This window comes from Dipodomys ordii, unplaced genomic scaffold (genome assembly GCF_000151885.1).
Source record: "Dipodomys ordii isolate 6190 unplaced genomic scaffold, Dord_2.0 Scaffold22, whole genome shotgun sequence".
Taxonomy (NCBI): domain Eukaryota; kingdom Metazoa; phylum Chordata; class Mammalia; order Rodentia; family Heteromyidae; genus Dipodomys; species Dipodomys ordii.
In genome coordinates this window covers 11376233-11400321 of record NW_012267238.1, presented here as the reverse complement: position 1 = coordinate 11400321, position 24089 = coordinate 11376233, and the positions used below count along the sequence as shown (strand labels likewise).

Genomic DNA, 24089 nt, shown 5'->3' with positions numbered 1-24089 from the left:
ACTTGAGCCACAGCACCACTTCCTGCTTCTTCTGCTTATGTGGTGCTGAGGAATCAAACCCAGGGCCTCAAGCATGCAAGGCAAGCACTCTACCACTGAGCTACCTTCACAGCCCTTACAAGGACATCTTTTTAAAGGAACAATTAAGAAATGCTAATAAGGGGACTGAGAATGTTGAAGGGAAGACACGAATCAAAATGCGTTTCATTCATAAAGTGCTTTTTATATAGTACCTCCTTTGTATACCTAAAGATTAAAAAAAAACTTGTAAGATATCCTAAGTGTGTGTGTGTGTGTGTACGCCTGTCCTTGGGCTTGAATTTAGGGTCTTGGAGATTTTTGCTCAAGATTAGCACTCTACCATTTGATCCACAGTTCCTCTTCTGGCTTTTTGGTAGTTAATTGAAAAGAAAAGTCTTGTGGACTTTTCTACTTGGGCTGGCTTTGAACCAAGACCCTCAGATCTCAGCCTCCTGAGTAGCTAGGATTAAGGCATAATCCACTGGCACCTGGGTCCTACATACATTTTTATCCTTCGAGTTTATGCAGATTTTCAGAGAATCATTGTATTTTCACATCTAAATCAAAATAAGTTTGGAAAAACTTATTTTGAATATAGTTTCCTCAGAGAGGAACCTCTAAGAGCTAGAACTCAGAAGTGGAGCTGTGGCTCAAAATGGTAGCACACTAGCCTTTAGCAAAAAGAGCTCAGGGACAACACCTGGGCCCCAAGTTCAAGCCCATGACTAACCACCCCCCCCCCAAAGAGGAACTGTAATAGGCCTGACATTCTTTATAGCTTTTATACCTTACTTTGAAAGGAAAGAAAATTACTGAAGGAAGTTCCTTACTGATCAGGAAGTGAACAGGTTTTAAAGGAAGACAAAGATTAATACCCTGTGTTGAATACAGAAAGCATTCTGGACAAAAGGAATGAAGAGTGCAAAGGCCTTGTGCATGTGAGGTAAATGCTATGCCGCTTGAGCTATGCCCCCAGATAGTCTTGTTTTTAAAAGATGATATATATTCCATAAAGTTAATCATGGGATGATTAATGAAACAATGGCATGAAGTCACTGTCTGTAGTGTGTCTCCAAGTATACATGAGGAAGGAACAACCAATTTGATTCACCTTTAGTACAAATTAGGAGGGACGACAGCATCTATAGGCATCTAGGTGCAGAATGAGTTCACACATATGTATATACACACACCTGACATATAGAAGGTATAGAACAAAGTTTGAATTGGTGGTAGTGAAAGGAGTTATGGTGCTGGGGACTGCACCTAGTGTGTTGTACATACTGGGCAAGCAGTGCTCTACCACTGAGCTACACACCAACTTTTGTGTTTTATTATTATTATTTTTTTGGTCCAGTCGTGGGCCTGAACTCTGAGCCTGGGCACTGTCCCTCAGCTCTTCAGCTCAAGGCTAGCGCTCTACCACTTGAGCCACCGGCGCCATTTCCAGCTTTTTTCTTTTTGCTTATGTGGTGCTGAGGAATGGAACCCAGGGCCTCAAGCAGGCAAGGCAAGCGCTCTACCACTGAGCCACCTTCCCAGCCCTACTTTTGTGTTCTAGAAAGAGATTACTAACTACTTGGGCCACAGTCTGTTATTTTACTAATCAGTGTGTTATTAAGACAAAAATACTGGACTTTAGAAATTTGTGCAAAGCAAAACACAGGTGAAATCCTGACATAAATGGTATTTTGTTAGGATTAGTTGGCCATACACAGTATGTGTTAAAAAAGAAAAAAAGATTAAGGGTTTGGATGGAATTGGAAGAGATGGGGAGAATGATAAAAAGGTGTGTGGGGGGGGAGTGATGATAATCAGGATGCATTGTACTCAAACTGAAAAGTTGAATTTAAAAAGGGATGGAGAGTTTATAACTCAGTGTTAAGACTGCTTGTGAGGCACATGTGAGGCCTTGGGTTTGATCCCCAACTAAAAAGAAAAAATCAAAACAAAAACAAAGAGAAGGAAGAGGAGAATGCGTCCTTCTCCATGAAACGTGTAGAGGTTGCGGGCCTGTGTTGAGTACGGTGCTTCCATGGTGATTCCAGTGCTCTGCTTGTCTCTATTCTATTATTGTTGTTGTTGGTTGTGGCCTGGGCGCTGTCCCTCAGCTCTTCAGTTCAAGGCTACCACTTAAGCCACAGCGCCACTTCCAGTTTTCTGGTGGTTTATTGGAGATAACAGTCTCATGCACTTTCCTGCCTGGGCTGGGTCTGAACCACAATCCTTAGATCTCAGTCTCCTGAGTAGCTAGGATTACAGGCATGAACCACCTAAGCCCAGCTTCTAGTCTATTTTTAAGGGTTAGGGATCTTTTTTTTTTTTAAGTGCCAAAGGCCATTTGGGTTTTTTAACATCATCTCAGGGCCAAACAAATCATCAATACAGGCAGCTGAGCAGATGGCAGTGAATGAGAAGCATAGGAGAAACATACCAGTCTGCCTTATGATCTACCAAATGAATTTGTGGGCCTTTTCTAGCCAGAGACCCAATATTCCCCACCCTGGTGAGGACAGCTAGAGCCCTACCTACTGAGTTCATGTCTTAGTACCAGTGTAGCATTAGGGAGAAAGAAGAGCCCAATTCTTTCATTTTAAGACTTCTTAGAAGTTCCATACAACATCTCCACTTACATTTCGCTTGCTAGTACTGGGGGTGAGGTAGGAGGAGGCTGGAAAATAAAGTTGCATTAGTGGGAAATATTATTGCTCTGAATGAAATAAATTTTTTGTTTTTCCACAAAGAAGAAAACAGAACATAGAGTAGGTAGTTAGCAACCTTTGTCTTAATATTTATGGGAAGAGCATGGTTTTACAAACAAGTCTGTTTGAATTCTAGCTTTATCATATACCAACTGTGACCATAAACAAGTTATTATGCCTCTATGCATCATTTTTCTTCTCTAAAATGGAGCTAATACTACCTTCTACAGTTTTATTCTGAGAATTATATGAAATATTACAGGCAAAATGTCATAGTGTCTGGCATATAATGAATAATAACCAATACTACACATATAAAAGAATCATTACTAGGCCATTGAATATTTACTATTTAGTTAGGTAATCAGACTGATTTACTAATTAGGTTTCCTTATAGATTTAATATTAGTGACCATGTCCATGTGCCCTGTGTTAAGAAAGATCTACCTCAAGATTAAGAGAGAAGACTTACAGCATATTGTCAATGGCACTGACTCCAGGTAATCTTGTTCTTTTAGTTTCTTCAAAGTAATGTTTGTGCAACTGTTTTTAGTCAATCTCCTCTCATCTGTTACCAGCCAGGCTGAAACTCCTAGGAAAGCTAATCTTCTTAGGGCTTAATGAAATACAGCTATTTTGCCAAATACACACAGCTTATGCTTAGGTCTTCTAAGTGGGAAAATTTTTCTTAAGCCACTACTGGTTTCTGTAGCTCTATTTTAGTCTTCTTGGTAGTATCTATTTTCACAATGCTTTTGATTGGTCTTGTACATAACTGGAGTCATAATAAATAGCAAACATATATAGCTCCTAGATCTGAGTGCAGGAGTCCTTTGCAGTTAATACAAAGTTAATACAAAAGGAAAGGCTGCTGGTAAGTCCTGGGTTTTATAATGTCATGCCTTATCGTTTCCTTCTCAAAGCAGGCAAGGAATGCACAAACACTTGACTCTTGGTGGAGTGGGTGCCTTTTGCCTCTAGTTAGCAGAAAATGCTTCATCTTGTGAAGAGAGCTGCAAGGAAGACAGACAGGTCAAATGGTCATGTATTTCAGTTTAGCACCTAAAGAGAACTGCAAGACTGGATCCTACTAGAGGGGGGAAAAAAGACCCAGGTGATTAATTTTTCCTTGAGAGATAATTTTCTCTCATTATATTACACATTACTTCAAGTTGAAACACATGTGACTAATCAGAGAAAATATACTGCAGAATATTTAATCTGTTTAACCCTAAATTATTCAAGTAGCTAAAGGCCATGAGTCAACAAAAAGAAAAAAAGGTATTTCACAGAGACATGCTTCCACTGAGAAATGGGGGTGTATGTGCAGAACTGCCCTTTCCCCTTAGGACAGTAGAGTATACTGATTCTGCCACTCATTAGTCTTATGACCTTGACCTTCAGTCAATTACTTGAATATTACAAGGGTATCCTTCTCAAAAGGGTTTCTTTTCCAACCCTCAGGTTATTTAAGACATGAATGACAAAATACCTGAGATGTCACAGATATTTCTCATTTCAGTGCCCTTTATGCCTCTCATTATAATACAGTCTTTTTTTAAACAACAATTCGTAAATAACTTTAATATAAATGAAAATATAGAAAACATAGTTTGTGAACTATTGTGATATTTAGGTCAATGAAGTTTTTCCAGCCATTTCAGAATCTCTTCTCAAGTAACTATTTTGACTTAAGACAAGTATAATTTAGTATGTTTAATAAGAGATCTTCCATTAATCTATTTAAAATATTCTTGTAAGGAAATAAAGGAGGGAACCAGGCTTGGCTTCAACTTTGGCAGTATAAAAGAACTCTAAGGTATATTAAATAGGTAGGTTTCATTAGGTAGCAGGAAAAGAAATTTACCTAACTGCTGCCCCTGCCATGCATGGTGGAAATGGGCAACTCACTCCCAGGCCAAGGACCTATGTAGGCCAGGGACAGGAAGAGGGTGTCCATACTGGATCTGGATGTGATCTCAGGGCCTGGGACCCTCTCACAGCCAGATGGGAGATGTGATCTTGGGTAGCCCAGGATGTGACCTAGCAGGAGGGGAAGGTGACTGGGCAGAAACTTAGCCAAGAGGTAGGGAGGTGTCTGCACTGGGCTTGCATGGCCCAGGGCAGACCTTACAAGAACAAACTAGAATTCAATACTTATGTATATTGGCTTGCTAGAAAAAGGATAGTCAATTAATATAGTTCCAAATATCAGAATATATTAGCTAAACATAAACTTACATGAGAACTTAAGTTTTAATGAGAAAGTTTTAATTTAATTTTATTATTACCTCCTCTCCTTCTGCCCCATGAATTCCAAACCAATTTTATGGGACCTCATATAAATGAAACACACTAGGAATGGGTCCAACAACTTAAAGGAAAAATTGCAACTGAGTAACATTTATGAGCTCTTTCTTGCTTTTTATTTGTGTATTAATTGTACAAAGGTATACAAATTGCACACTATGATACTTCTCTATGTCTAAGTAATCTTTATACTTTCCCATCAGCTAAACTTCCAATCTCAGGTTTCCAGAGCCTATTTTTCTGCTCATTTGGTCATCAGTGCCAAGAACACAGAAAGCATCTGTTTGTTGTATAGACTCTGAATGCAAAGAAATGTGCTGCCAACCTTTGTTCAACATGCTGTAATAAGGAAGGAAGCAGAATGGGTAACAGAATTTTGGATTAAGATGCAAGGTTAGAGCTGGGAGCTGGTGACTCATGCCTGTAATTCTACCTACTCAGGAAGCTGAGATCTGAGAATCCCAGTTCCAAGACAACTGGGGCAAAGTCCTTGTGAAACTCTTATCACCAGTTAACCACTCAAAAACTGGTAGTGGAGTTATGGCTCAAAGTGTTAGAGTGCTAGTGAGCAAAAGAGCTCAGAGACAGCACCCAGGCCTTGAGTTCAAGCTCCACAACCAACCAACCAAAAAAAAAAAAAAGGAAGATGTAAGTTAGGTTAGGATGTAAGTCAGTGGAAAAGGACCTTACCTAGAATGTCGTTTGGGTCTGTACCAGGAAAAAAAAAAAGGCATGCCAGCCCCAGGACTCAGAAAGTGGGGGAAAGACATTGATTTCAAGGTCAGCCTGGGCTTTTTCTAGATAAAACATTAATCTTACATGTATTAATGTAATCTTTAATAAAATCTTTAATACCCATGTTTCCTTATTTATGAGGTTTAGATCAGCATTGTTTTGCCACACATTAGAAGCATCTAGACAGTTTTAGTGGTTTTATTGTTTTTTGAGGGTGTGAGTGGTAGGTCATGGGGCTTGAACTCGGGGCCTGGGTGCTGTCTCTGAGCTCTTTTGCTCAAGGCTAGTACTCTACCACTTTGAGCCACAATGCCACATCTTCACCTAGACAATTTTACAGAAATATTAATATGAGATCTATCCCGTGAAATTCTGACAAATCGGGTCTACAAAAGAATCCAAGTGTCATTATGGATATATATATACACACATATACATATATATGTATGTATATATATATATCCATGACATACATATATATGTATGTATATATATATACACACACACACATAGAGTGGGGGGGGTTGTTTCTGGTTCTGGGGATAAAGCCTAGGGGCTCTAAATGTTTACATTTAGTGTTCTAATACTGAGTTATACTTCTTGTCCCATTGTTTTTTTTTTTTTTTTAATTGGGTCCGGTCGTGGGGCCTGAACTCTTTGCCTGGGCGCTGTCCCTTAGCTCTTCAGCTCAAGGCTAGCGCTCTACTACTTGAGCCACAGCGCCACTTCTGGCTTTTTTCTTTTTGCTTATGTGGTGCTGAAGAATCGAACCCAGGGCCTCAGGCATGCAAGGCAAGCGCTCTACCACTGAGCTACCTTCCCAGCCCAACTTCTTGTCCCATTGTTTAAAAAACATTTGTTTGATCTGAATGGATAAGAACTGTCAGTTAAAAAAAAAAACCCAACTATCAGTTTAGATGATTTCCAAGATTCCCTCTAGTTCTAAAATGTTAAAAAGAAAAGATTTCTGATATTTACAAGTTTAACAGTTGCATGGGGGGGAGATTTTAACATCTCTTTTAGTAACTGATAGTGTAGAGAAAAATCAGTAGAGGTATAGGTAATTTGAATGATTGTACTTATTACACCCATTTGAAATACTGTAGACACAGAATAATTTAGGTAAATATAATTCACAAAGAGATAATCAGAAAAAGTCCTTCATATTTTGGGAATCAAACACACTTACAACTAATTCATGGATTAAAGAAAGTAGAAGGAAATTATAAAATACTTTCAATTGAATGAAGACAAAAACTAACATACAAGTTTGGTCTCTGGATAGTCTACAGATATGACTTATTATAGTGTATTAGTAGTAAATATAGGTGAATGGATAAATTTATTCAGGGAGTCCATGTAGAAAAGAGCCAGTAATAGAAAATTATCTTACAATATAATAGAAAACCATCTCTTACAATATAGACAAATAGGAGTCAGTAAAGCATAAGGAATGTTTTTTTTTTGGGTGGGTGGGAGGTCTGGTCGTGGGGCCTGAACTCTGGGCCTGGGTGCAGTCCCTCAGCCCTTCAGCTCAAGGCTAGTGCTCTACCACTTGAGCCATAGCACCACTTCCAGCTTTTTTTCTTTTTGCTTATGTGGTGCTGAGGAATCGAACTCAGGGCCTCATGCATGCAAGGCAAGCGCTCTACCACTGAGCCACTTTCCCAGCCCCAAGAATAATGAATGCATGGTAAGAAATAACTTCCAAAAGTAAGAAATAACTTCCAAAACCTAAGGTTCATACTTTAGTAACTTGTGTTTTGGAGTGCGGTCCTCAAGATTAAAAAGAAAAAACCCCAGAAACCTCATCTGCTGCTGGGACCAAGCAAAACCAGACCTGGTCTCATGTACAGCCAGGTTGCCACAAATGTTCGAGGTAAAATTTTCCAAGCCTCCCTTTTGCAGCTGTGACAGTGCAATTGCAGTTTCTCCCAGGGCAGGCAATCCCTAAATATCTATAATGTGCTTGGCATGTACCATATATGCTTAAAAGCTTAGGGATTTGTGCCTAGGGAACCATCCTGGGCCTTCAGAAATCATTCTCATTGGCTGAGGCATTCTTTCTACATGGTGAAAATTAGGACTGCTAGAATGGTGTTGACACATTTCAGATGACTTTCACATTAGACACAAGGTGCTTTGAGGTTACCAGGTGAACAAAAGGTCACTATTGACCCTTAGGACTGAGTCATACAGATGGGGCCTATTTGTGGTTCTCTTTGCTCTATGAGAATGGTAACATCTCTTTACCTTCTCTCTCCCCACAACTACCATCAGGGAAGTTACCCCTCCTACATTGTCATGTGATGTCTACCTCCTCTGAGGCAGTAGGTCCTTATGATCAATGTCCTCTCCAGTGGATAATGATGTTGTGCTTTATAGGTCTGGAGTTAAGACAAGTTGACAGGATAGATCTTCCTTGGGCAAATGAAATCACTCATCTTGTTCCAACCTTGGGCTTTTTGCTGTCCTTCCAGGATGTGACCAATATCTGGAGATCAGCATTTATGAATATAGTACAATAAGTTTGCTTTATTAGTTGATTTATTACATGTAGAGCAGTCAAAATATAAAAAGAATCAATGTAAAACTAAAAAATTGATTCTGACACATGCATTAAGCAGCTCACTTGATGCAAAGCAGCTCATGCAAACCACATATTATTGCCAATTGTGCTTAAACTGTGTGACCTGCTGCTTCCCTGTCCTCAATTTTGTAAAAACATGCCTCCAAAAAGCATGTGGTGTCTAAAATTCAAGGCAAAAGTTATGGTAATTCCCCTAAGTCAAAGGGCGCATTGTGTAATTAATGTAAGTGCCAATGCCCAAAATTTAAATTCGTTGAAAGGCAGATTTATGGGAAAAATAAATCAAGCACCCACATTAGAGTACTGAACTTTGTGCACCTGAGCACAAAGTTTTTCAAGAGTAGTCTCCCCAGAACCATACACCCACAATATCAAGAGACTATTGTATTGTAGCCTAAGACATCTGAGAGGCTATGGTTGGCCTACATGTTTAGTGTTTGTGCTACAGAGGTCTACATGGTTAATAAGTAGAAAATATATTCACTTTCAAGTACACTGAATAGTACTTGCCTTTTTCTGCTTTTGGCAGTCATGGAGCCTGAACTCTGCCTGGGCACTGTCCCTCAACTCTTCAGCTCAAGGTGAGCAGTCTACCACTTGAGCCACAGCACCACTTCTGGCTTTTACTTATGTGGTGTGGAGAATCGAACCCAGGGCCTCATGCATGCAAGACAAGCACTCTACCACTGAGTTACCTTCCTAGCCCAAGTATGTGCCTTTTTGAACTCACCAATGACAGTTAATAAACTGAGTCATTGGAAAACAATATTCCCAGTGGTACAACGATTATATTATGGATGACGTAATCAACATAAAGAAATGGTATAAAAATTGCAGTCCAATATCAATAGTTCTGGAAAGCCATGGCACTGTGAATACTAGCAGCCTGGGTAGCTACTCATATTGCTCATGTGAAGGCTTGATACCTAATATAATGTTCAAAAATGAACTTCCTTGAAGTGATTGGATCATGAGAGTTCAAGCCTAATCTAGTGATGGCTTCATAACTTGATGGCATTGGGAGGTGGTAGAAAGTAGGAGGTAGAGTCTAGTTGAGATATATCCTTCAAATGAATAGCCTCAGTGAGCCATTTCCTCAACTAGACTCCATTGCTTTTATGCTTATGGGGTGCTGGCTCTAGGGTTTGAACATGAAATCAGGGCTTGGGCCCTGTTCCTGAACTTTTTTGCTCAATGCTAGTGCTCTACCAGTCTTGAGCCACAGATCCACTTCTGACTTTTTTGTAGTTTATTGGAGGTAAGTCTCATGGACTTTCCTGCTTGTGCTGGCTTTGAACCAAGATCCTCAGATCTCAGGCTCCTTAATAGCTATGATTACAGGCACGAGCCATCAATGCCTGGCTGTAACACATTTTTGACATATATGCACATATACAAAAGGCAAAATGTTGAACATGACTGAATCCAGTTGGTATGATCAGATGCTACATTATTATACTATTCTGTTAACTCATTTGTAAATTATTAAAGCAAAAGGTTGGGTGTAGAGAGAGACCAAAGTAGAGCAAGGAGATAAAAATACAGGAGGAAATATTTGATATTAAGATTCCAACAGAGGGGCTGGGAATGTGGCTGAGTGATAAGAGTCCTTGCCTAGCATGCATGAAGCCCTGGGTTCGATTCCTCAGTATAACATCAACTGAAAAAGCCAGAAGTGGTGCTGTGGCTCAAGTGGTAGAGTGTCAGCTTTGAGCAAAAAGAACTCGGGGACAGTATCCAGGCCCTGAGTTCAAGCCCTAGGACTGGCAAAACAAACAAACAAGATTCCAAAAAGAGCTATAAGGACTCACTAGCCCAGACAGATGACCACTAAGATGGTATGCATCCCTTTGAGACTAGAAGCAGTGGTGTTCTGACTGAGTATGTATAGGTATGAAGAAGGGAATGCCAGATGTTTTCAATATTCCCCATAAGGTGGAGCAAAGAGCAGGCAACTGGCTGGAGAGAGCAAAGAGAGCGAAGATTTGGAATAGCTGAAGAGAAAAGCAAATAGGTAAAAGACTTCATAGGTGCAGAGGAAGGTCTGGTAACTGCTGTTGATTTGGGCTGCTGTTCTCACTCCAAACAAACCTGTTATAGAATATGCAGGCTTCCAACCATCTGTGTATTCTGCTTCTATCAGACCAAGCCGTGAGTAAAGGGTCTCATTTTCTGCATTTAAATTGTTTACCTCTTTTTTTTTTTGGGGGGGGGTCCAGTCATGGGGCCTGAACTCTGGGCCTGGGCGCTGTCCCTCAGAGGCTCTTCAGCTCAAGGCTAGTGCTCTACCACTTGAGCCACAGCGCCACTTCCGGCTTTTATCTTTTTGCTTATGTGGTGCTGAGGAATTGAACCCAGGGCCTCAGGCATACAAGGCAAACGCTCTACCACTGAGCTACCTTCCCAGCCCTGTTTACCTGACTCTTATCCAGTATACTAAAGTCTTTTCAATTAAGTGGTCTTTTAGCTTTATCTCACAAACTTAGGATAGTTGATTTACTACATAGCTGCTGTTTTCTGATATCAGAACAATTTAAGATTTATGTCTGTTCTTCAAAGGCTTTATTTCTATATATACCTGAGATTTTTAAACTATAGTCAACAGTATAAGATAAAGTGCACAGGCAGGGGAAACAATGTGTTTAAATTTTTTAAGGATCAGTATTACTCCATACATTTCTCTTTACTTCTCTCCAAGAGTTCAAAATGTAAAGAATTACCTCCTATGCCACTGGAGGCCAAAAAGTTTCCAAACACTGTGTTCAATGACTTTTTATGAAAACAATTCAGGTGACCAGGTGCTCTCAGCCATGAAAGGTGGGCGGTTTTCTGAAAATGGAAGGCAAGACCTAACTTCTGAAAAAGAATCAAGTCCAAGAACTGACTCTTTGGAAATGCAGACTGACCTTTCAGAGTTACATTTAGGACTTTTCTGTTTTGCTTTACTCCTATTTTTAAATTCCTTCTTAATTAAACACACACTGGTTCTTTGTTTGACTTGTTTTTGTTTCTTTCTTGGTAACTCTTTTTGATTGGAGCAATTATTGGCATCAAGGCATTTCCTTAGAGCCATGACTTGAAATCCAAGCATATCTGAAATGAATACTTTTTGTGTGGTAGGAGGTACCCATTCATCACTATCAGTCTTAAGGCACTCAGCAATTGGAGAGTGATTGAAAACCTCTGGTGGTGTAATTCTCGACGTAATGTGACTTCTGGACTTCTGGGTAGGTGTTTTAAAATTTTTTGGACAGCTTGGAATAATTTGCTGTTTGTCATTTTCAGAAGGAACTTGTATTTTTTTATCGTTAGCATCACAATCGCAGTAAAAGGCAGTTAAGTTTCTGAAAGTTCCATTTATCCCATGGATTCTTGTTCGGTGGAATCCTGTAACTGGTGTTGACTGTGAACAGGGAACGAAGTCTTGGCTATCTTCAAAATCATATTCTGAATCTGAGTGAAATTGCGGTGGAGGTGAGCATGTTCTTGGATACCTAGAGGCTGACAGGCTTTGTAAGACTTTTTGTGATGACTGGCTAGAGTTTGCAGAGTGTGATCTTGGTAAAATATCAGACTCTGCAGGGCAATTTTCAGTCAAAGATGTTTCCCCCTGTAACATAACATCCTGTGATCTCTTTGTAATTTCTGTTGCAGTATCCATATTTTTGGCAATATTATTGAAGAGATCGGCAGAAGCATTGTAGCTACCTTCAAGATCAGCAGGATAGCTCTGTGTTAAGGTAGTATTGGTATGTCCATTAGGTGTTTCTTTCAGTGTATTAGTACTTCTATTTGGGCTACCATGAAGAGTTTCTAAAGGATATGTAAGTTTTTTGCAAATTGTAAAACTGTCATCTTGGTTCCCAGGCCACTTGTAATACTGCTTCTTTTCTAATTTGCAAGGACCAGAAACACCACTGTACTTTTTGGGACATAATGTTGTCACCATTTCTTTCATTTCTGAATGTGATTGTCCTCCACATGCATTAAGGTATTTAGCACTGACATAAGAATGGTCACTCCCTAAAGTCTGGGGCCTAAGGGAAATTTCATCCCGATGTGAGAAAATCCTGGAAGTCTTTTTAAGAATAATTGTTGTTTCTAAATCTTGTGAAGGGAGAAACTGAGCTGACAGGTAAGTTTTTGATAGGAAATATTCTGAAATATCTTTTTCATTACTGCTTAAAGAAATAGGATTACTGCTTAAAGAAACAGGGTCTGCTGTATTATCTGGGTATAAATCCTTTTGAATACTAGCACTAGCATTTGCTTCACAGTTGGACAAGTAGTTATTTTTGCTGGAGCTTTCTTTGACTGTTGCTTCTAATGATGAAGATATCGGTGGTACTGCTCTGGTAGCAATCTGCAAAGTCACAGATGATCCATTGTGGTCTGCATCACATTTATGGGTGTTACGTCCTATAGCATACTTCCTTCTTTTGGCATCTACTGGGGTTACAGCAATCTCACTTTCAATAACAGCCAAAAACTTGTTCAGGCTTTCAGACAATGGCAGATCATCCCAAATCATAGAATCACAATCCTGGTAACAGCCAGCTGTCTCTTCAGGTCTGCGGGATGAAGGCAGACAGCATGTAGATTTCTTGTGAAGGCCAGTGATGGTATCTATATCAAAGTGCTGGTGGGAATGACTATCCTTACCCTTCTTTTCTGCTGTACTGTTTTTATCCATATATGAAACAAAGCTCCATGAGCCCTGCGTGGGATCATGGCTGCTACTGGTACCAGTGATCTCTGCAAAGGAGGTATACTTGCTGTTTTGGTGAAGAGTCCCAATGGCCATGTTTTGTTCTGAAGCTGAAAATTCACCATTTTCCGTTAGTTGTGAGACAATGGAAGTGAGTTCAAGTGATGGTTGCCAGAATGTTGAAAAATTATTACTGCTATGGGACTCCAAAAGATAGGAAGTGCTATCAGAGCCATGTATGCTGCTGAGATCACTAGATGAGTGATTTAAAGCAAGTAAGTGGCCTTCCGGTTCCTTTGAATTGGAAGACTGCAAAAGACGATGGAAGAAGTCAATAACAGTGAAGCCTGCAACATGTGGGTCTGGTCGAACAATCTGGCAAGCTACCAGTGCTTGGACTTCTCTTTTGTGGTCATAACACTGGTGTAAGAAGTTACTGGAAGCAGAACCATGTCCACATTGTTTTTCAAAATTCTACAAAAGAGTAAATGAATTTAAATGAGAATAACAACTTCTTCCTTTGGTTCAAATTAAGAAATAAGGACTTAAAGCTTTAATGAAATATAACCATAATGCTTCTAATTTCCTTTAGTGTTATAAGGAGAGTAGCATATGTAAAAGAATATAAATCTTGGAATAAAGAGACATCTTCAAGTCTTTGTTCCAGTACTTTCTAGTAGTGTTGGGACCTGGGCAAGTTATTTAATCATTTTAAGCTTCTGTTTTCTCATTTACAAAATGAAGATTATTTAACAACAAAAAAATTGAACAGTTTTCAGCAAACAGCAGTTGTTAAATAGCAACTACCACTGTATTTGAGAGAAAGAAAATTGAAAAGCCAACCTTCTAATAGTTAAAACAAGTAAAGCTCTATAACTCCTTTTCATCCTCTTGACTTTTTCCTTACTCTTCAGTTGTAGATTGCTTTATTCTCTCATTTTTAAATCCTGATTTTGCAATGGGTATTTCCATTTGTTCCCTGTAGTTAAAATTATTACTCCTTTAGAGTCTGTATATAACTCTTTCTTTTCTTTTTTGTCTGTTGTGGGGCTTGAACTTTGGACCTGGGTTGTCCTTCAGCTTTTCAGCTCAAGGCTATCGCTCTACCACTTGAGGTTTTCTGGTGGTTAATTGGAGATAAGAGTCTCATACTTTCCTGCCCAGGCTGGCTTTGAACTGTGATCCTTAGATCTCAGCTTCCTGAGTAGCTAGGATTATAGGTGTGAGCACCGGCGCCCAGCTGTAACTCTTTCTATGGTCCCTTTTATAATTAAGATCATTTTAAGACCCTTCAACTTAGCCTCTTCTTAATATTTCTATCAATACTCAAAGAGATTTGTCTGTGTTACTCTCCCTTTTCCTTTCAAACAAAATAAAATTAAAAATTAGAGAGATGATACTTTGAAGAAAATTCAGAGTGAAATAAAAACCAAATATCAAAATTAAATATCTAACACTTTTCTGAATTTACAACAAATTCATACTTTTAAAACTCTAAAAACATTTGACCTGGGCTTTTCTGACTTTTTAACAAGGAAGTTGTCACCTACGAAGTTTAAATATATCACCTATAGGATATTTTTAAAGTACTTCTATATATCTTCAAACTTACACAACACCTTAAAATGACTTTGTAAATTCAAATTATTTCATTAAATGGGAACTAAGAGAATGCAAAAAAGAAAGTTAGTTTTAATTACCGTCACTCCAAAAACAAAGCTTTGTCCGAGAAAGCATGTTTCAACTGCTTTAGTTAACAGGTTCTGAGTTGTATCATTATCCAGTATCTTTGGAACTTTAAGGTTCTGAATATACCTTGGAAACAAAATAAAAATAGTAAAGAGAGAAGCTTTGAAATTTTAAGTTGTAATCAAGTCAGAAGACTTAGTTAAAAAAATGCAGTTACATACAGAGGAAAATGATTTTATAGCCTGTGCTGGTTGCTCATGCCTGCAATCCTAACTACTCAGGAGGCTGAGATCTGAGGACTGTGGTTCGAAGCCAGTCCAGGCAGGGAAGTCCATGAGACTCTTATCAACAATAAACTAAAAAAGCTGGAAGTGGAGCAGTGGCTCAGGTAGTAGAACACTAGCCTTGAGCGAAAGAAGCTCAGAGAGTGTTCTGGTCTGAGTTCATTTGTGGTGCTGGTACTGCGTGCATGCACGCACAATTCTATATGGTACGTATTTTGTGTTCATAGTTTCTCCTTGCATAGAGAGACAAAAAAATTGAAAGTCCACCAAAATTTATTCAATCAAGTGTGAATGAAATAGATGCTTGCCTAATCTTCAGGCTCAGCAATTACACTAGAAAAAAAAAAAGTAGCAAAGTAATGGTTTTTCTTTTCTGGTAATTCTGGTTCCTCTAGTATCCCCTCCTTCAAATCAGTTTGCCCTCAATTACAAAGACATGAACATAGATTTCCACCTGCTAAGTGATGAGGGAAGAAGGCAGAAGGTAAAGGGCAGAAAGTTTAGTTACTTATGCAGGCCCTTACATTGTCAGGATACCTGGACTATTTTATTAGGTCAAATTGTGTGGAGAAAGTGTAAGTGAAAGAAATAATAAAATTTCGACTTCTGATATGCAAATATTCCCTCAAAAAACTTTCTAAGGAGACCATAAGCAGTGAAATATTAACTTCCCTTTAAATAGTTCTACAGTTTAAAACCATTTTATCTAGCTACTCAGGAGATTGAGATATGAGGATCACAGTTGAAAGCCAGCCCAGGTAGACAGATCTAAGTGATTATTTTCAATTGATTAGCAAAAAAGTGGAACTAGAGGCATGGCTCAAGGGGCAGAATACCAGTTACAAGAGCCAAGTTAGAGTGAGAGGCCTTTAGTTCAAGCTCCTATACTGGTATGTGTAAACATGTGCACACATGCGCACATTAGATTTTATCTTATCTAAATTTCTCTAACTTGAAGTTTTATAATACTTTTATAAAAGCTTACTCTAATAGAAGTAACAGCAACCTGGTATGTATCAGTAAACACAGTTCTCTTTCCCAGTTTTTTTTTTTTTTTGGTGGTACTAGGTACTAGGTACAAGATATCCTATTTGCTAGATAGGTACTGTACCAGTTGAACTATGCTCCAAGCACTTTTTGCTTTAGATTTTTCAAACTGGGTCTCTATCCTTGGATCCTCCAATTTAGACATGCTTCATAGCAGGCATAGCATTACCATATTCAATCTTTTTGGTTGACATGGAGGGCCTCATGATTGTTTTCTCAGGAATGGCCTAGAACCAGTCCTCTTTTAGCCTCTCAAGTATCCAAGATTACAAGCGTGAGCCACCACACAGGGCTCATTTGATTATCTTTTAAGGGAATTGATGACCTTGAGTCAAAAGATCATCTTTTTATTGAAATTACATTAGATTTAAAACACTTCCAATTTTATTGATATAGTATAGGAAAAAGAATGTTTTAAAATATTCTTACCTGTGCAAAGCAGTGGCAGTAAGACCAAAAAATGTATCTAAGCAGCTCCCAAATACAGTGATGACAAACAATTTGTTTGATTCTGCAACTTTTACAGAAAGTTTATATCTGTAACTGGCATTTTCAGCTTCACTAGTATAGCCACATTTTGGACAATTAAACCTAGAAAAGTGGGGAGAAGAAAGTACCAAGATGATCATTAAAATCCATTTTCATTGGGGCTTGGAAGGTGGCTCAGTGGTAGAGCGCTTGACTTGCATGCATGAGGCCCTGGGTTCGATTCCTCAGCACCACATAAGCAAAAAGAAAAAAAGCTGGAAGTGGCACTATGGCTCAAGTGGTAGAGCGCTATCCTTGAGCTGAAGAGCTGAGGGACAGCGCCCAGGCCCAGAGTTCAGGCCCCATGACCGGACCCCCCCCCAAAAAATCCATTTTCATTTGATTAAGTTAGTTAAACCTGAAAAGTGAAAAAAAATCAAAATATTTTATACAAATATTCTTAGTAACTTCAATAACTTTGGAATTTCTTTATGCATAATACTTATTAATTTAAGTAGAATTAGCGATATTGAATTGATAGGAAGCTGATGAAAAATTGTGTGCATGTAGAGAAAGAGTAATAATCTTGAAATCTTTATATATCAAATACTTAACTAATTTCATTTTTAATCACTTTTAACTTTAGTAGAATCTTCAATTTTTCAGATTATAAAATTACATATGATGCCCTCAGTTCAAACTCCAGTACTGTAAAAACAGTATGTGCCAAGTGTAACTTAACAGTCATGTATTTTAAGTCAGCTACCAGGTTTTGGCACCCCAAAAATTGGCACCCCAATTTTTGAGTGACTTGTCTGTACAATTTTGGACTGAGAAAGGAAAAATGTAGCAGGCTAAAATAGAAATCTTGTCAAATAAATGTTAGTTTGCATCTTTCTAATATCAAGTATTGTAATTATTGACATTTCTTTCATCATTTGCAGTAACAGAACTGTGGGTGTCAAGCTCACTTGAGCTATGATCCAAGCCATCCCCTAAGGTGCCTCCCCTCACCCCCAAGCATTTTTCAAGCACTTCAGGAGCTGGCCTTGAACTCATGGGTCCTTCTGCCTCTTGGAATATAGGGATGGACCACTATGCCCCATTTTTTTACATCTACTCTTAGCCTTGTGCATGCCAGGCAAGTGCTCTACCACTGAGTTACATCCCTAGCCAGTATTTTCCTCTTTTTTTTTTTTTTTTGGCTTTTAATACCTTATAATTTTGATTTCCATTTTGACTCCTCATCTAGCACATGGCTTATATTATCATAGCTAATACTAGAACTTTGTTTTTCATATTGCTTGTAATCTGACCTAAAACAGAGTGTCAAAGACGAACAGCAATGTTAAAATCAGATATATAAACTTCCTTAAATTTATTAAGATGGTTGCCAGATAGCCACTAGAGGGAGTAGCTCTCAAAATGACTTTTCAATAAGGCCTTCGTATAAGATATTACTGGTACAACCTGTGTTGCTTTATGTTTGTGTTGCCATACTGTAGATAAAGCTTTCCTAATTCCTTTATATACTTTTATGTAAGGCTGCTGGAGGTTGTACTGTAGGTTGGTCATAGAATCAAGTGACTCACTTCCTTTCAGGGGATACAGTTACTTCTCACTAGTACTAAGCTTGAATGAAATAAATTAAGTGTTCTATATATTAGAATATAAACTAAGTGTTTCAGTATATATTAGAATTTTTAAAGGTTATGTGTAATTATGTCTAATGTAATTTTTCAAGCAATCTCAGTATAATATGCATCAGTGTGTTGTAATTTAGAAATGTTTTCAACACACATTTTACATTCTCTATTTACCCAATTTACAAATGAGGAGATTGGGCTGAAGTTTTGCCCAAGGAGATAAAGTTAGTAAATTCTATGAACCAAATCCAAGGCTTTGTATTTCTAAACCTCAAGGTAAAAAAAAAAAAAGAAAATAGAGTATTGATAACCCAACTAAATGTATACATATTCTATATGTATTTATAAATAAAGTACACATGTATACTGAAGATATTTATTTATATAGTTGGTTCATCTGTTTGGGAATGAAGATGAATTAAAATAAATATTAGTATGGTATAATAGATATTACAGCCTCTCAAACTTAATAGCATTACAAATCATCTATGAATCTGTTAAAGTTTTTAGTCAACAAGTTTGGGACAAGGCCCAGACTTCTGAATTTCTGCTAAGTTCCTAGTTGTACTGAGCTGACCTAAAAGTTCTATAGCTCACACTGTTGATAAGGAACACATTCAAATCACAGTACCTACGCTGATATATATAAACTCTAGAGACACTATTTCTAAAATGAGTTTATTTTTAAAATTTTGTTTTTGTTTTTTTTTTGGCTTATGTGGTACTGAGGAATTGAACCCAGGTTCTCATGCATGCTCTACAAGCCCTCTACCACTAAGCCAAATTCCTAGCAACTTAAAAGGAGTTTATATATAGACTCTACAACATTATGTTATAGAATATCAACCTTCAATCTTTTTGGTCGTATCTTTTACACTCTTAAAATAATTTAGAACACTAAAGAACTTTCATTTATGTGGATAAAAATTTTTAATTGTTAGAAGACCTAATTGATTATATAGTCAAGGTAAACATTATGATTTGAAATAAAAAACACTGCAATGCAATGATTATCATCATATAGCCACCATTACCCATACTGAACACTAGATCCCTAAAACTTGTCCATCTTATGACCATCTATCTATATTTCTAACTGGAGTGACAAATTACATAAAAGTTGGAAATGAAATAAAACTGAGAGAAATTTTTAAAAATAAAATAAAAAATATTAGAATATGAAACAATATTCATTAAAAATACACCCATTTCATGGTTAAAACATTTAAAAATGTAATTATGTCCTCAAAAAATAGGAGAAATGTTTTACATTCTGCAAATCTCTTCAATGTCTGGCTTAATAAATAAACAACAATAACAAAAACCTTCTGGATTTATAAGTCTGCTTTCCTTCCCACTGGTATAGCATCATGTCATCTGGCATTGAGAATCTCCCCTACGTATTCATGAGAGAATGAGAGTAAAAAATGAAAATAATAACTTAGAACCAAACATGTCCCTTCAAACATTAGAGATACAGACTATACAAAATAATGAAAAGCATTTTCCCCCCCCAGTTCTGGGGCTTGAACTCAGGACCAGGGTGTTGTCTGTGAGTTTCTTCTGCTCAAGGCTAGCAGCTCCACTTCTGGTTTTTTTTTGGTAATTTATTGGGGATAAGGGATTTCACAGACTTTCCTGCCTGTGAATCTCAGATCTCAGCCTTCTGAGTAGATAAGATTACAGACATGAACCATAGTACCTGACAATATTTCTGGGATTTTGTTTTGTTTTACTGGTCTGAAACCAGGACTTGAGCTTGGTATCTGATGCCTTCCCTCATTGGCTAGCATTCTACCAATTTAAGTAGGCCTCCAACCTCAAAATCTCTCTCCCCCAACCCAAAATATTTCTTAAGGCTTCCATACAGTATTTCCTTCCTTAAAGAAGTAAGCTATAAACTATGGTTAATGTGCTTGCAACTCAATTGGACTTGCTTAAGTAAATGATACAAACTGGTTGGAAATAGAGGATAGTCTGCTATGATTTTCATTTTAAAACAGGAAGTGTCATATTTGACACTAATGGCTCACATCTGTAATTTTAGCTACTCAAGGGACCGAGAACAGAGGATCTTAGTTTGAGGCCAGTCTGGGCAGAAAAGTCTGTTAGATTCCAATCTACATTTGCACAGCAAAAGCCTGGAAGCATGGCTCAAGTGCAGTGGTATCTGAGCAAGGTTTTTTTAAGACACAGTATCACAAAATAAACCAAACCAAACCAAAACTCATTAGGGACCAAGACAGAAATCTAGACTAAAGGTACTGTAGGCCCCTTGTCCATAATTTCTTTTTTAGGAAAGCACATATATACATTATACATATACTATTTTTCACACACCACAGTCTCTTTGAGGCTAAAAAAGTATTGTATTGAAAAAGCTGGTGGCCAATGGCTCACACTTTTAATCCTAACTACTCTTGAGGCTAAGATGTATGAATCTCAGTACATCTCTGTGTGTGAGTCCTGGGGCTTGAACTCAGGACCTGGGCACTGTGCCTGAGATTCTTTTGCTTAACGATAGTATACAAAGACATCTTCAACAAATTAAAAAAGATATTTAGCTCTAATTAATCAGCAATAACCTCAAAATGGATGTGTCTTAAGTGGTAGAATGCCAGCCAGAACTTACACCATCTTCTAAAACATAAAACTGCTATGGCGGTCGTTGCTAAAGATTTGGAGTTCAAATAAAGCCTTCCTTCCTTGCCAACTTTCCCCATTTTAGCCAATTTCTAACAAGTTTCATTATATAATATTTACTACATATATGTAAAGTATTTTGAAAATAATCATCCATCCTCATTCATTACCTTTACTTTTCATTTATCTTGTTTCACTAAAATTTTACCACATGGGACATAGTACAACTTCTGGTTTTCTCAGTGGTTTATTGGACATAAGAGTCTCAAGGACTTTCTAGCCCGGGCTGGCTTTGAACTGCAATCCTCTGATATCAGCCTCCTGAGTAGCTAGGATTACAGGTGTGAGCCACCGGCACCCAGCTTCCACTAAAATCTTTAGGGAACAGTCACTTTGCTCTTTAGTATTATTAAGATCTTCTGCAAAGGATAGTGTAGAATTCCTTTATAAACTTAATGTGTGACAGCTGTGGGAAACTGAAAGTGAAGAATTTTTTTTCCTGTGTTGGCCAATTCCAAGTAAGAAAAAATGAAAGCAGAAATAAAGTAAAAGCACCAGATGTTATAGGAATACTTTTGTAGTACTGTCCAAGGCAGTATTTAAAGAGAATAGGTTAACTGTTCTGTGGACTGTGTTTCCCCAGGAAATGACCAACAGCTGTGGGGATTTCATGAGCCTACCATGGTCTAGTTAGATCTCTTTCCTAGGGATTTTAAGTAGTTTGGAGGTAATATGGTCATTATAAATGTAGACAGCAGTCAAATTGTTTAGTCTTGAATGTTTCTGCCCCTAATTAGCTAATTGTGTGATTTTTGGCAAGTAGCTTTTCTAAGCGTTAGTTGTTTCCTTGGAAGCTGGAATTGACAGTAGCATTCAATGTTCTGTTAAAAATACCACTATCTACAAAGTTTCTAACAGTGCTGTAGCATGTACCAAACATTTGTTCAAAAAAAGGTGTTTCATGCCTGGAATCCTAGCTACTCAGGAGGCTGTGATCTGAGGATCACAGTTCGAAGCCATCCAGAACAAGAAGTCTGTAAGACTCTTATCTCTAATTAAATATAAAAAAACAGGAAGTGGAGCTGTGGCTCAAATAGTAGAGTGCTAGCTTTGAACCAATAAGAACAGTGCCCAGGTCCTGAATTCAAGCCCCAGAATGTCCCCTCCCTGAACCCTTCCCCTGCAATTTTTTTTTTTTTAAAGTAATAAGATCTGAACTCAAGGTCTCATGCTTGCTAGGCAGGCACTCTACTACGGAGTCACACAGCAAGATAATTTTTTTTGGAGGGCAGTACTAGGGTTTAGACGCTGGGCCTTGTACTTGCTTTTCAGGTGGTAGTCACTTAAGCTACACCTTCAACCATCATAAATGTTATATATTGGCATTACTAGTCAAAGAAGTAACAATGGCATTATACTTCAACCTAAATTTTTGTTAAAGATTGTCTTTAACAACATGAAGAGTCCCAAAGTTAAAAATGTTATACCTACAATATTGCATATAGACAACTAACTATGTATCACAGAACTTTTCTAAGCATGTTATGTAATTTACTTGATCAGGTAATATTTTCTTTCTCTATTTTTAGGCTTATTGCCACAAAGCTGTGAGAGGCAGGGTTAGGATCTGAATCCAGGCAGTCTAGCTCCACAGAATAATGCTTTTAACCTTCATGATATACTGAATGAAGTATGTTTACAAAAGATTTTTAATAAAAATAGCTATCATTTCAGAAATTCTAACATGTCATTTATTTACCAATATATTACTGTGTATTTTCTTTGAAATTATTTTACATTGTAGGTATTACTAATTCATTTTTATAAATGAATAATTAGACTCTCAGAAGTTAAATACAATTGGTAATGGCTGGGAAGGTGGCTCAGTGGTAGAGCGCTTGCCTTGTATGCCTGAGGCCCTGGGTTCGATTCCTCAGCACCACATAAGCAAAAAGAAAAAAGCCGGAAGTGGTAGAACGCTAGCCTTGAGCTGAAGAGCTGAGGGACAGTGCCCAGGCCAGAGTTCAGGCCCCACAACCGGACCAAAAAAATAAAAAAATAAATAAAAATAAATAAATACAATTGGTAAGTATCAGAGCCTACCAAGTCAGACTATTAGTATCAGCGCCTACCTGCAACCTGCTTCTGAAATTTGAAACTGTTAACAATTATACTACACTACCTCTAAAAGTGGATCCTGGTAAGAAAAATAGCCCATGATTCTCAGTCATTTCCACTAACAGGCAGGAACATAAAAATGGGTGAACCTAATACAATCAAGACATTATCAAACTGTCACTTATTCATTTAGCAAACATTTGTTAGATATTTTCTATGAATCAAGCCCTAAGCTGGAAGTCAAAGATTTAATGATGAATAACAGTCTTTTTCTCTCAGAGCTTACAAATAAAAACTTGAGTGGATTAATACAGGAACAGTGATAACTATTTTGAGGATGACTCGATGTGAGACAGAACTGCTAATCCCTCTCCACTCACATTCAGTTCTTTTTTTTGGGGGGGGGGAGGTAGTACTGGGGCTTGAACTTAGGGGTTTCACCCCATTACTTGGTTTTTTGCTCAAGGCTGGTGCTCTACTCTGAGCGATATCTCCACTTCTGGCTTTTTGTTGGTTAATGAGGTAAGAGACACAGACTTTTCTGCCAAGGCTGGCTTTGAACTTTGATTCTCAGATCTTAGCCTCCCGAATAGCTAGGCTCACAGCATAAAACACCAGTGCCCAGTTCACAATCAGTTCTAATGAGACAAAAAGGCCACTTCGGCATGGCTGGCTCATTACTCTTATATTATACTAGGTACTCTGACATGTTTATCATATCTCTAGAGAGAAAACACTTGTGAGGAACTATTACTTCTTCTCTACAAAGATGAGAGCTAGATCCTAAGCTCTCAGCTACACATGGCCTTCACCCTACACCCTAATAAAGAATCATGTGTCAAACACCATTCTAGCTCCTGAAAGATTACTACAAGCTGAGTAGTCAGAATCGAGCTGAAGAGCTGAGGGACAGCGCCCAGGCCCATAGTTCAGGCCCCATGACCGGACCTCCAAAAAAAAAAAAAAGTTTTGGATTTTGGAACATCTTGATTTTGCATTTTTAGATTTGGAATGCTCAACCAGGAAAAGTGTATGGAAATATTTGTATACTTGAAAAATTCTGAGATTAAGAACATTTCTGGGGGCTGGGAAGGTAGCTCAGTGGTAGAGTGCTTGCCTTGCATGCCT

General features: G+C 38.1%; 1 protein-coding gene across 2 annotated transcripts in view; it reads right to left on the bottom strand.

Annotated features, from left to right (window-relative positions):
• Nucleotides 1-2819: 2819 nt before the first annotated feature.
• The window catches only part of Ddias (DNA damage-induced apoptosis suppressor), a 31676-nt gene continuing 10406 nt past the window's right edge, over nucleotides 2820-24089 (bottom strand). The window contains exons 3-6 of one of the 2 annotated variants that reach the window (XR_001174969.1): nucleotides 16516-16677; nucleotides 14767-14881; nucleotides 11079-13540; nucleotides 2820-3736 (exon numbers count right to left, since the gene is read on the bottom strand). Coding sequence is in view for 1 of the 2 variants with exons in the window: in XM_013013902.1 (XP_012869356.1) it covers nucleotides 11132-13540; nucleotides 14767-14881; nucleotides 16516-16677 (2686 nt within the window). In the remaining variant the exon portion in view is untranslated. Of the gene's footprint in view, nucleotides 3737-10871; nucleotides 13541-14766; nucleotides 14882-16515; nucleotides 16678-24089 lie in introns of those variants that run through there. The other variant, XM_013013902.1, reaches the window with a different exon arrangement.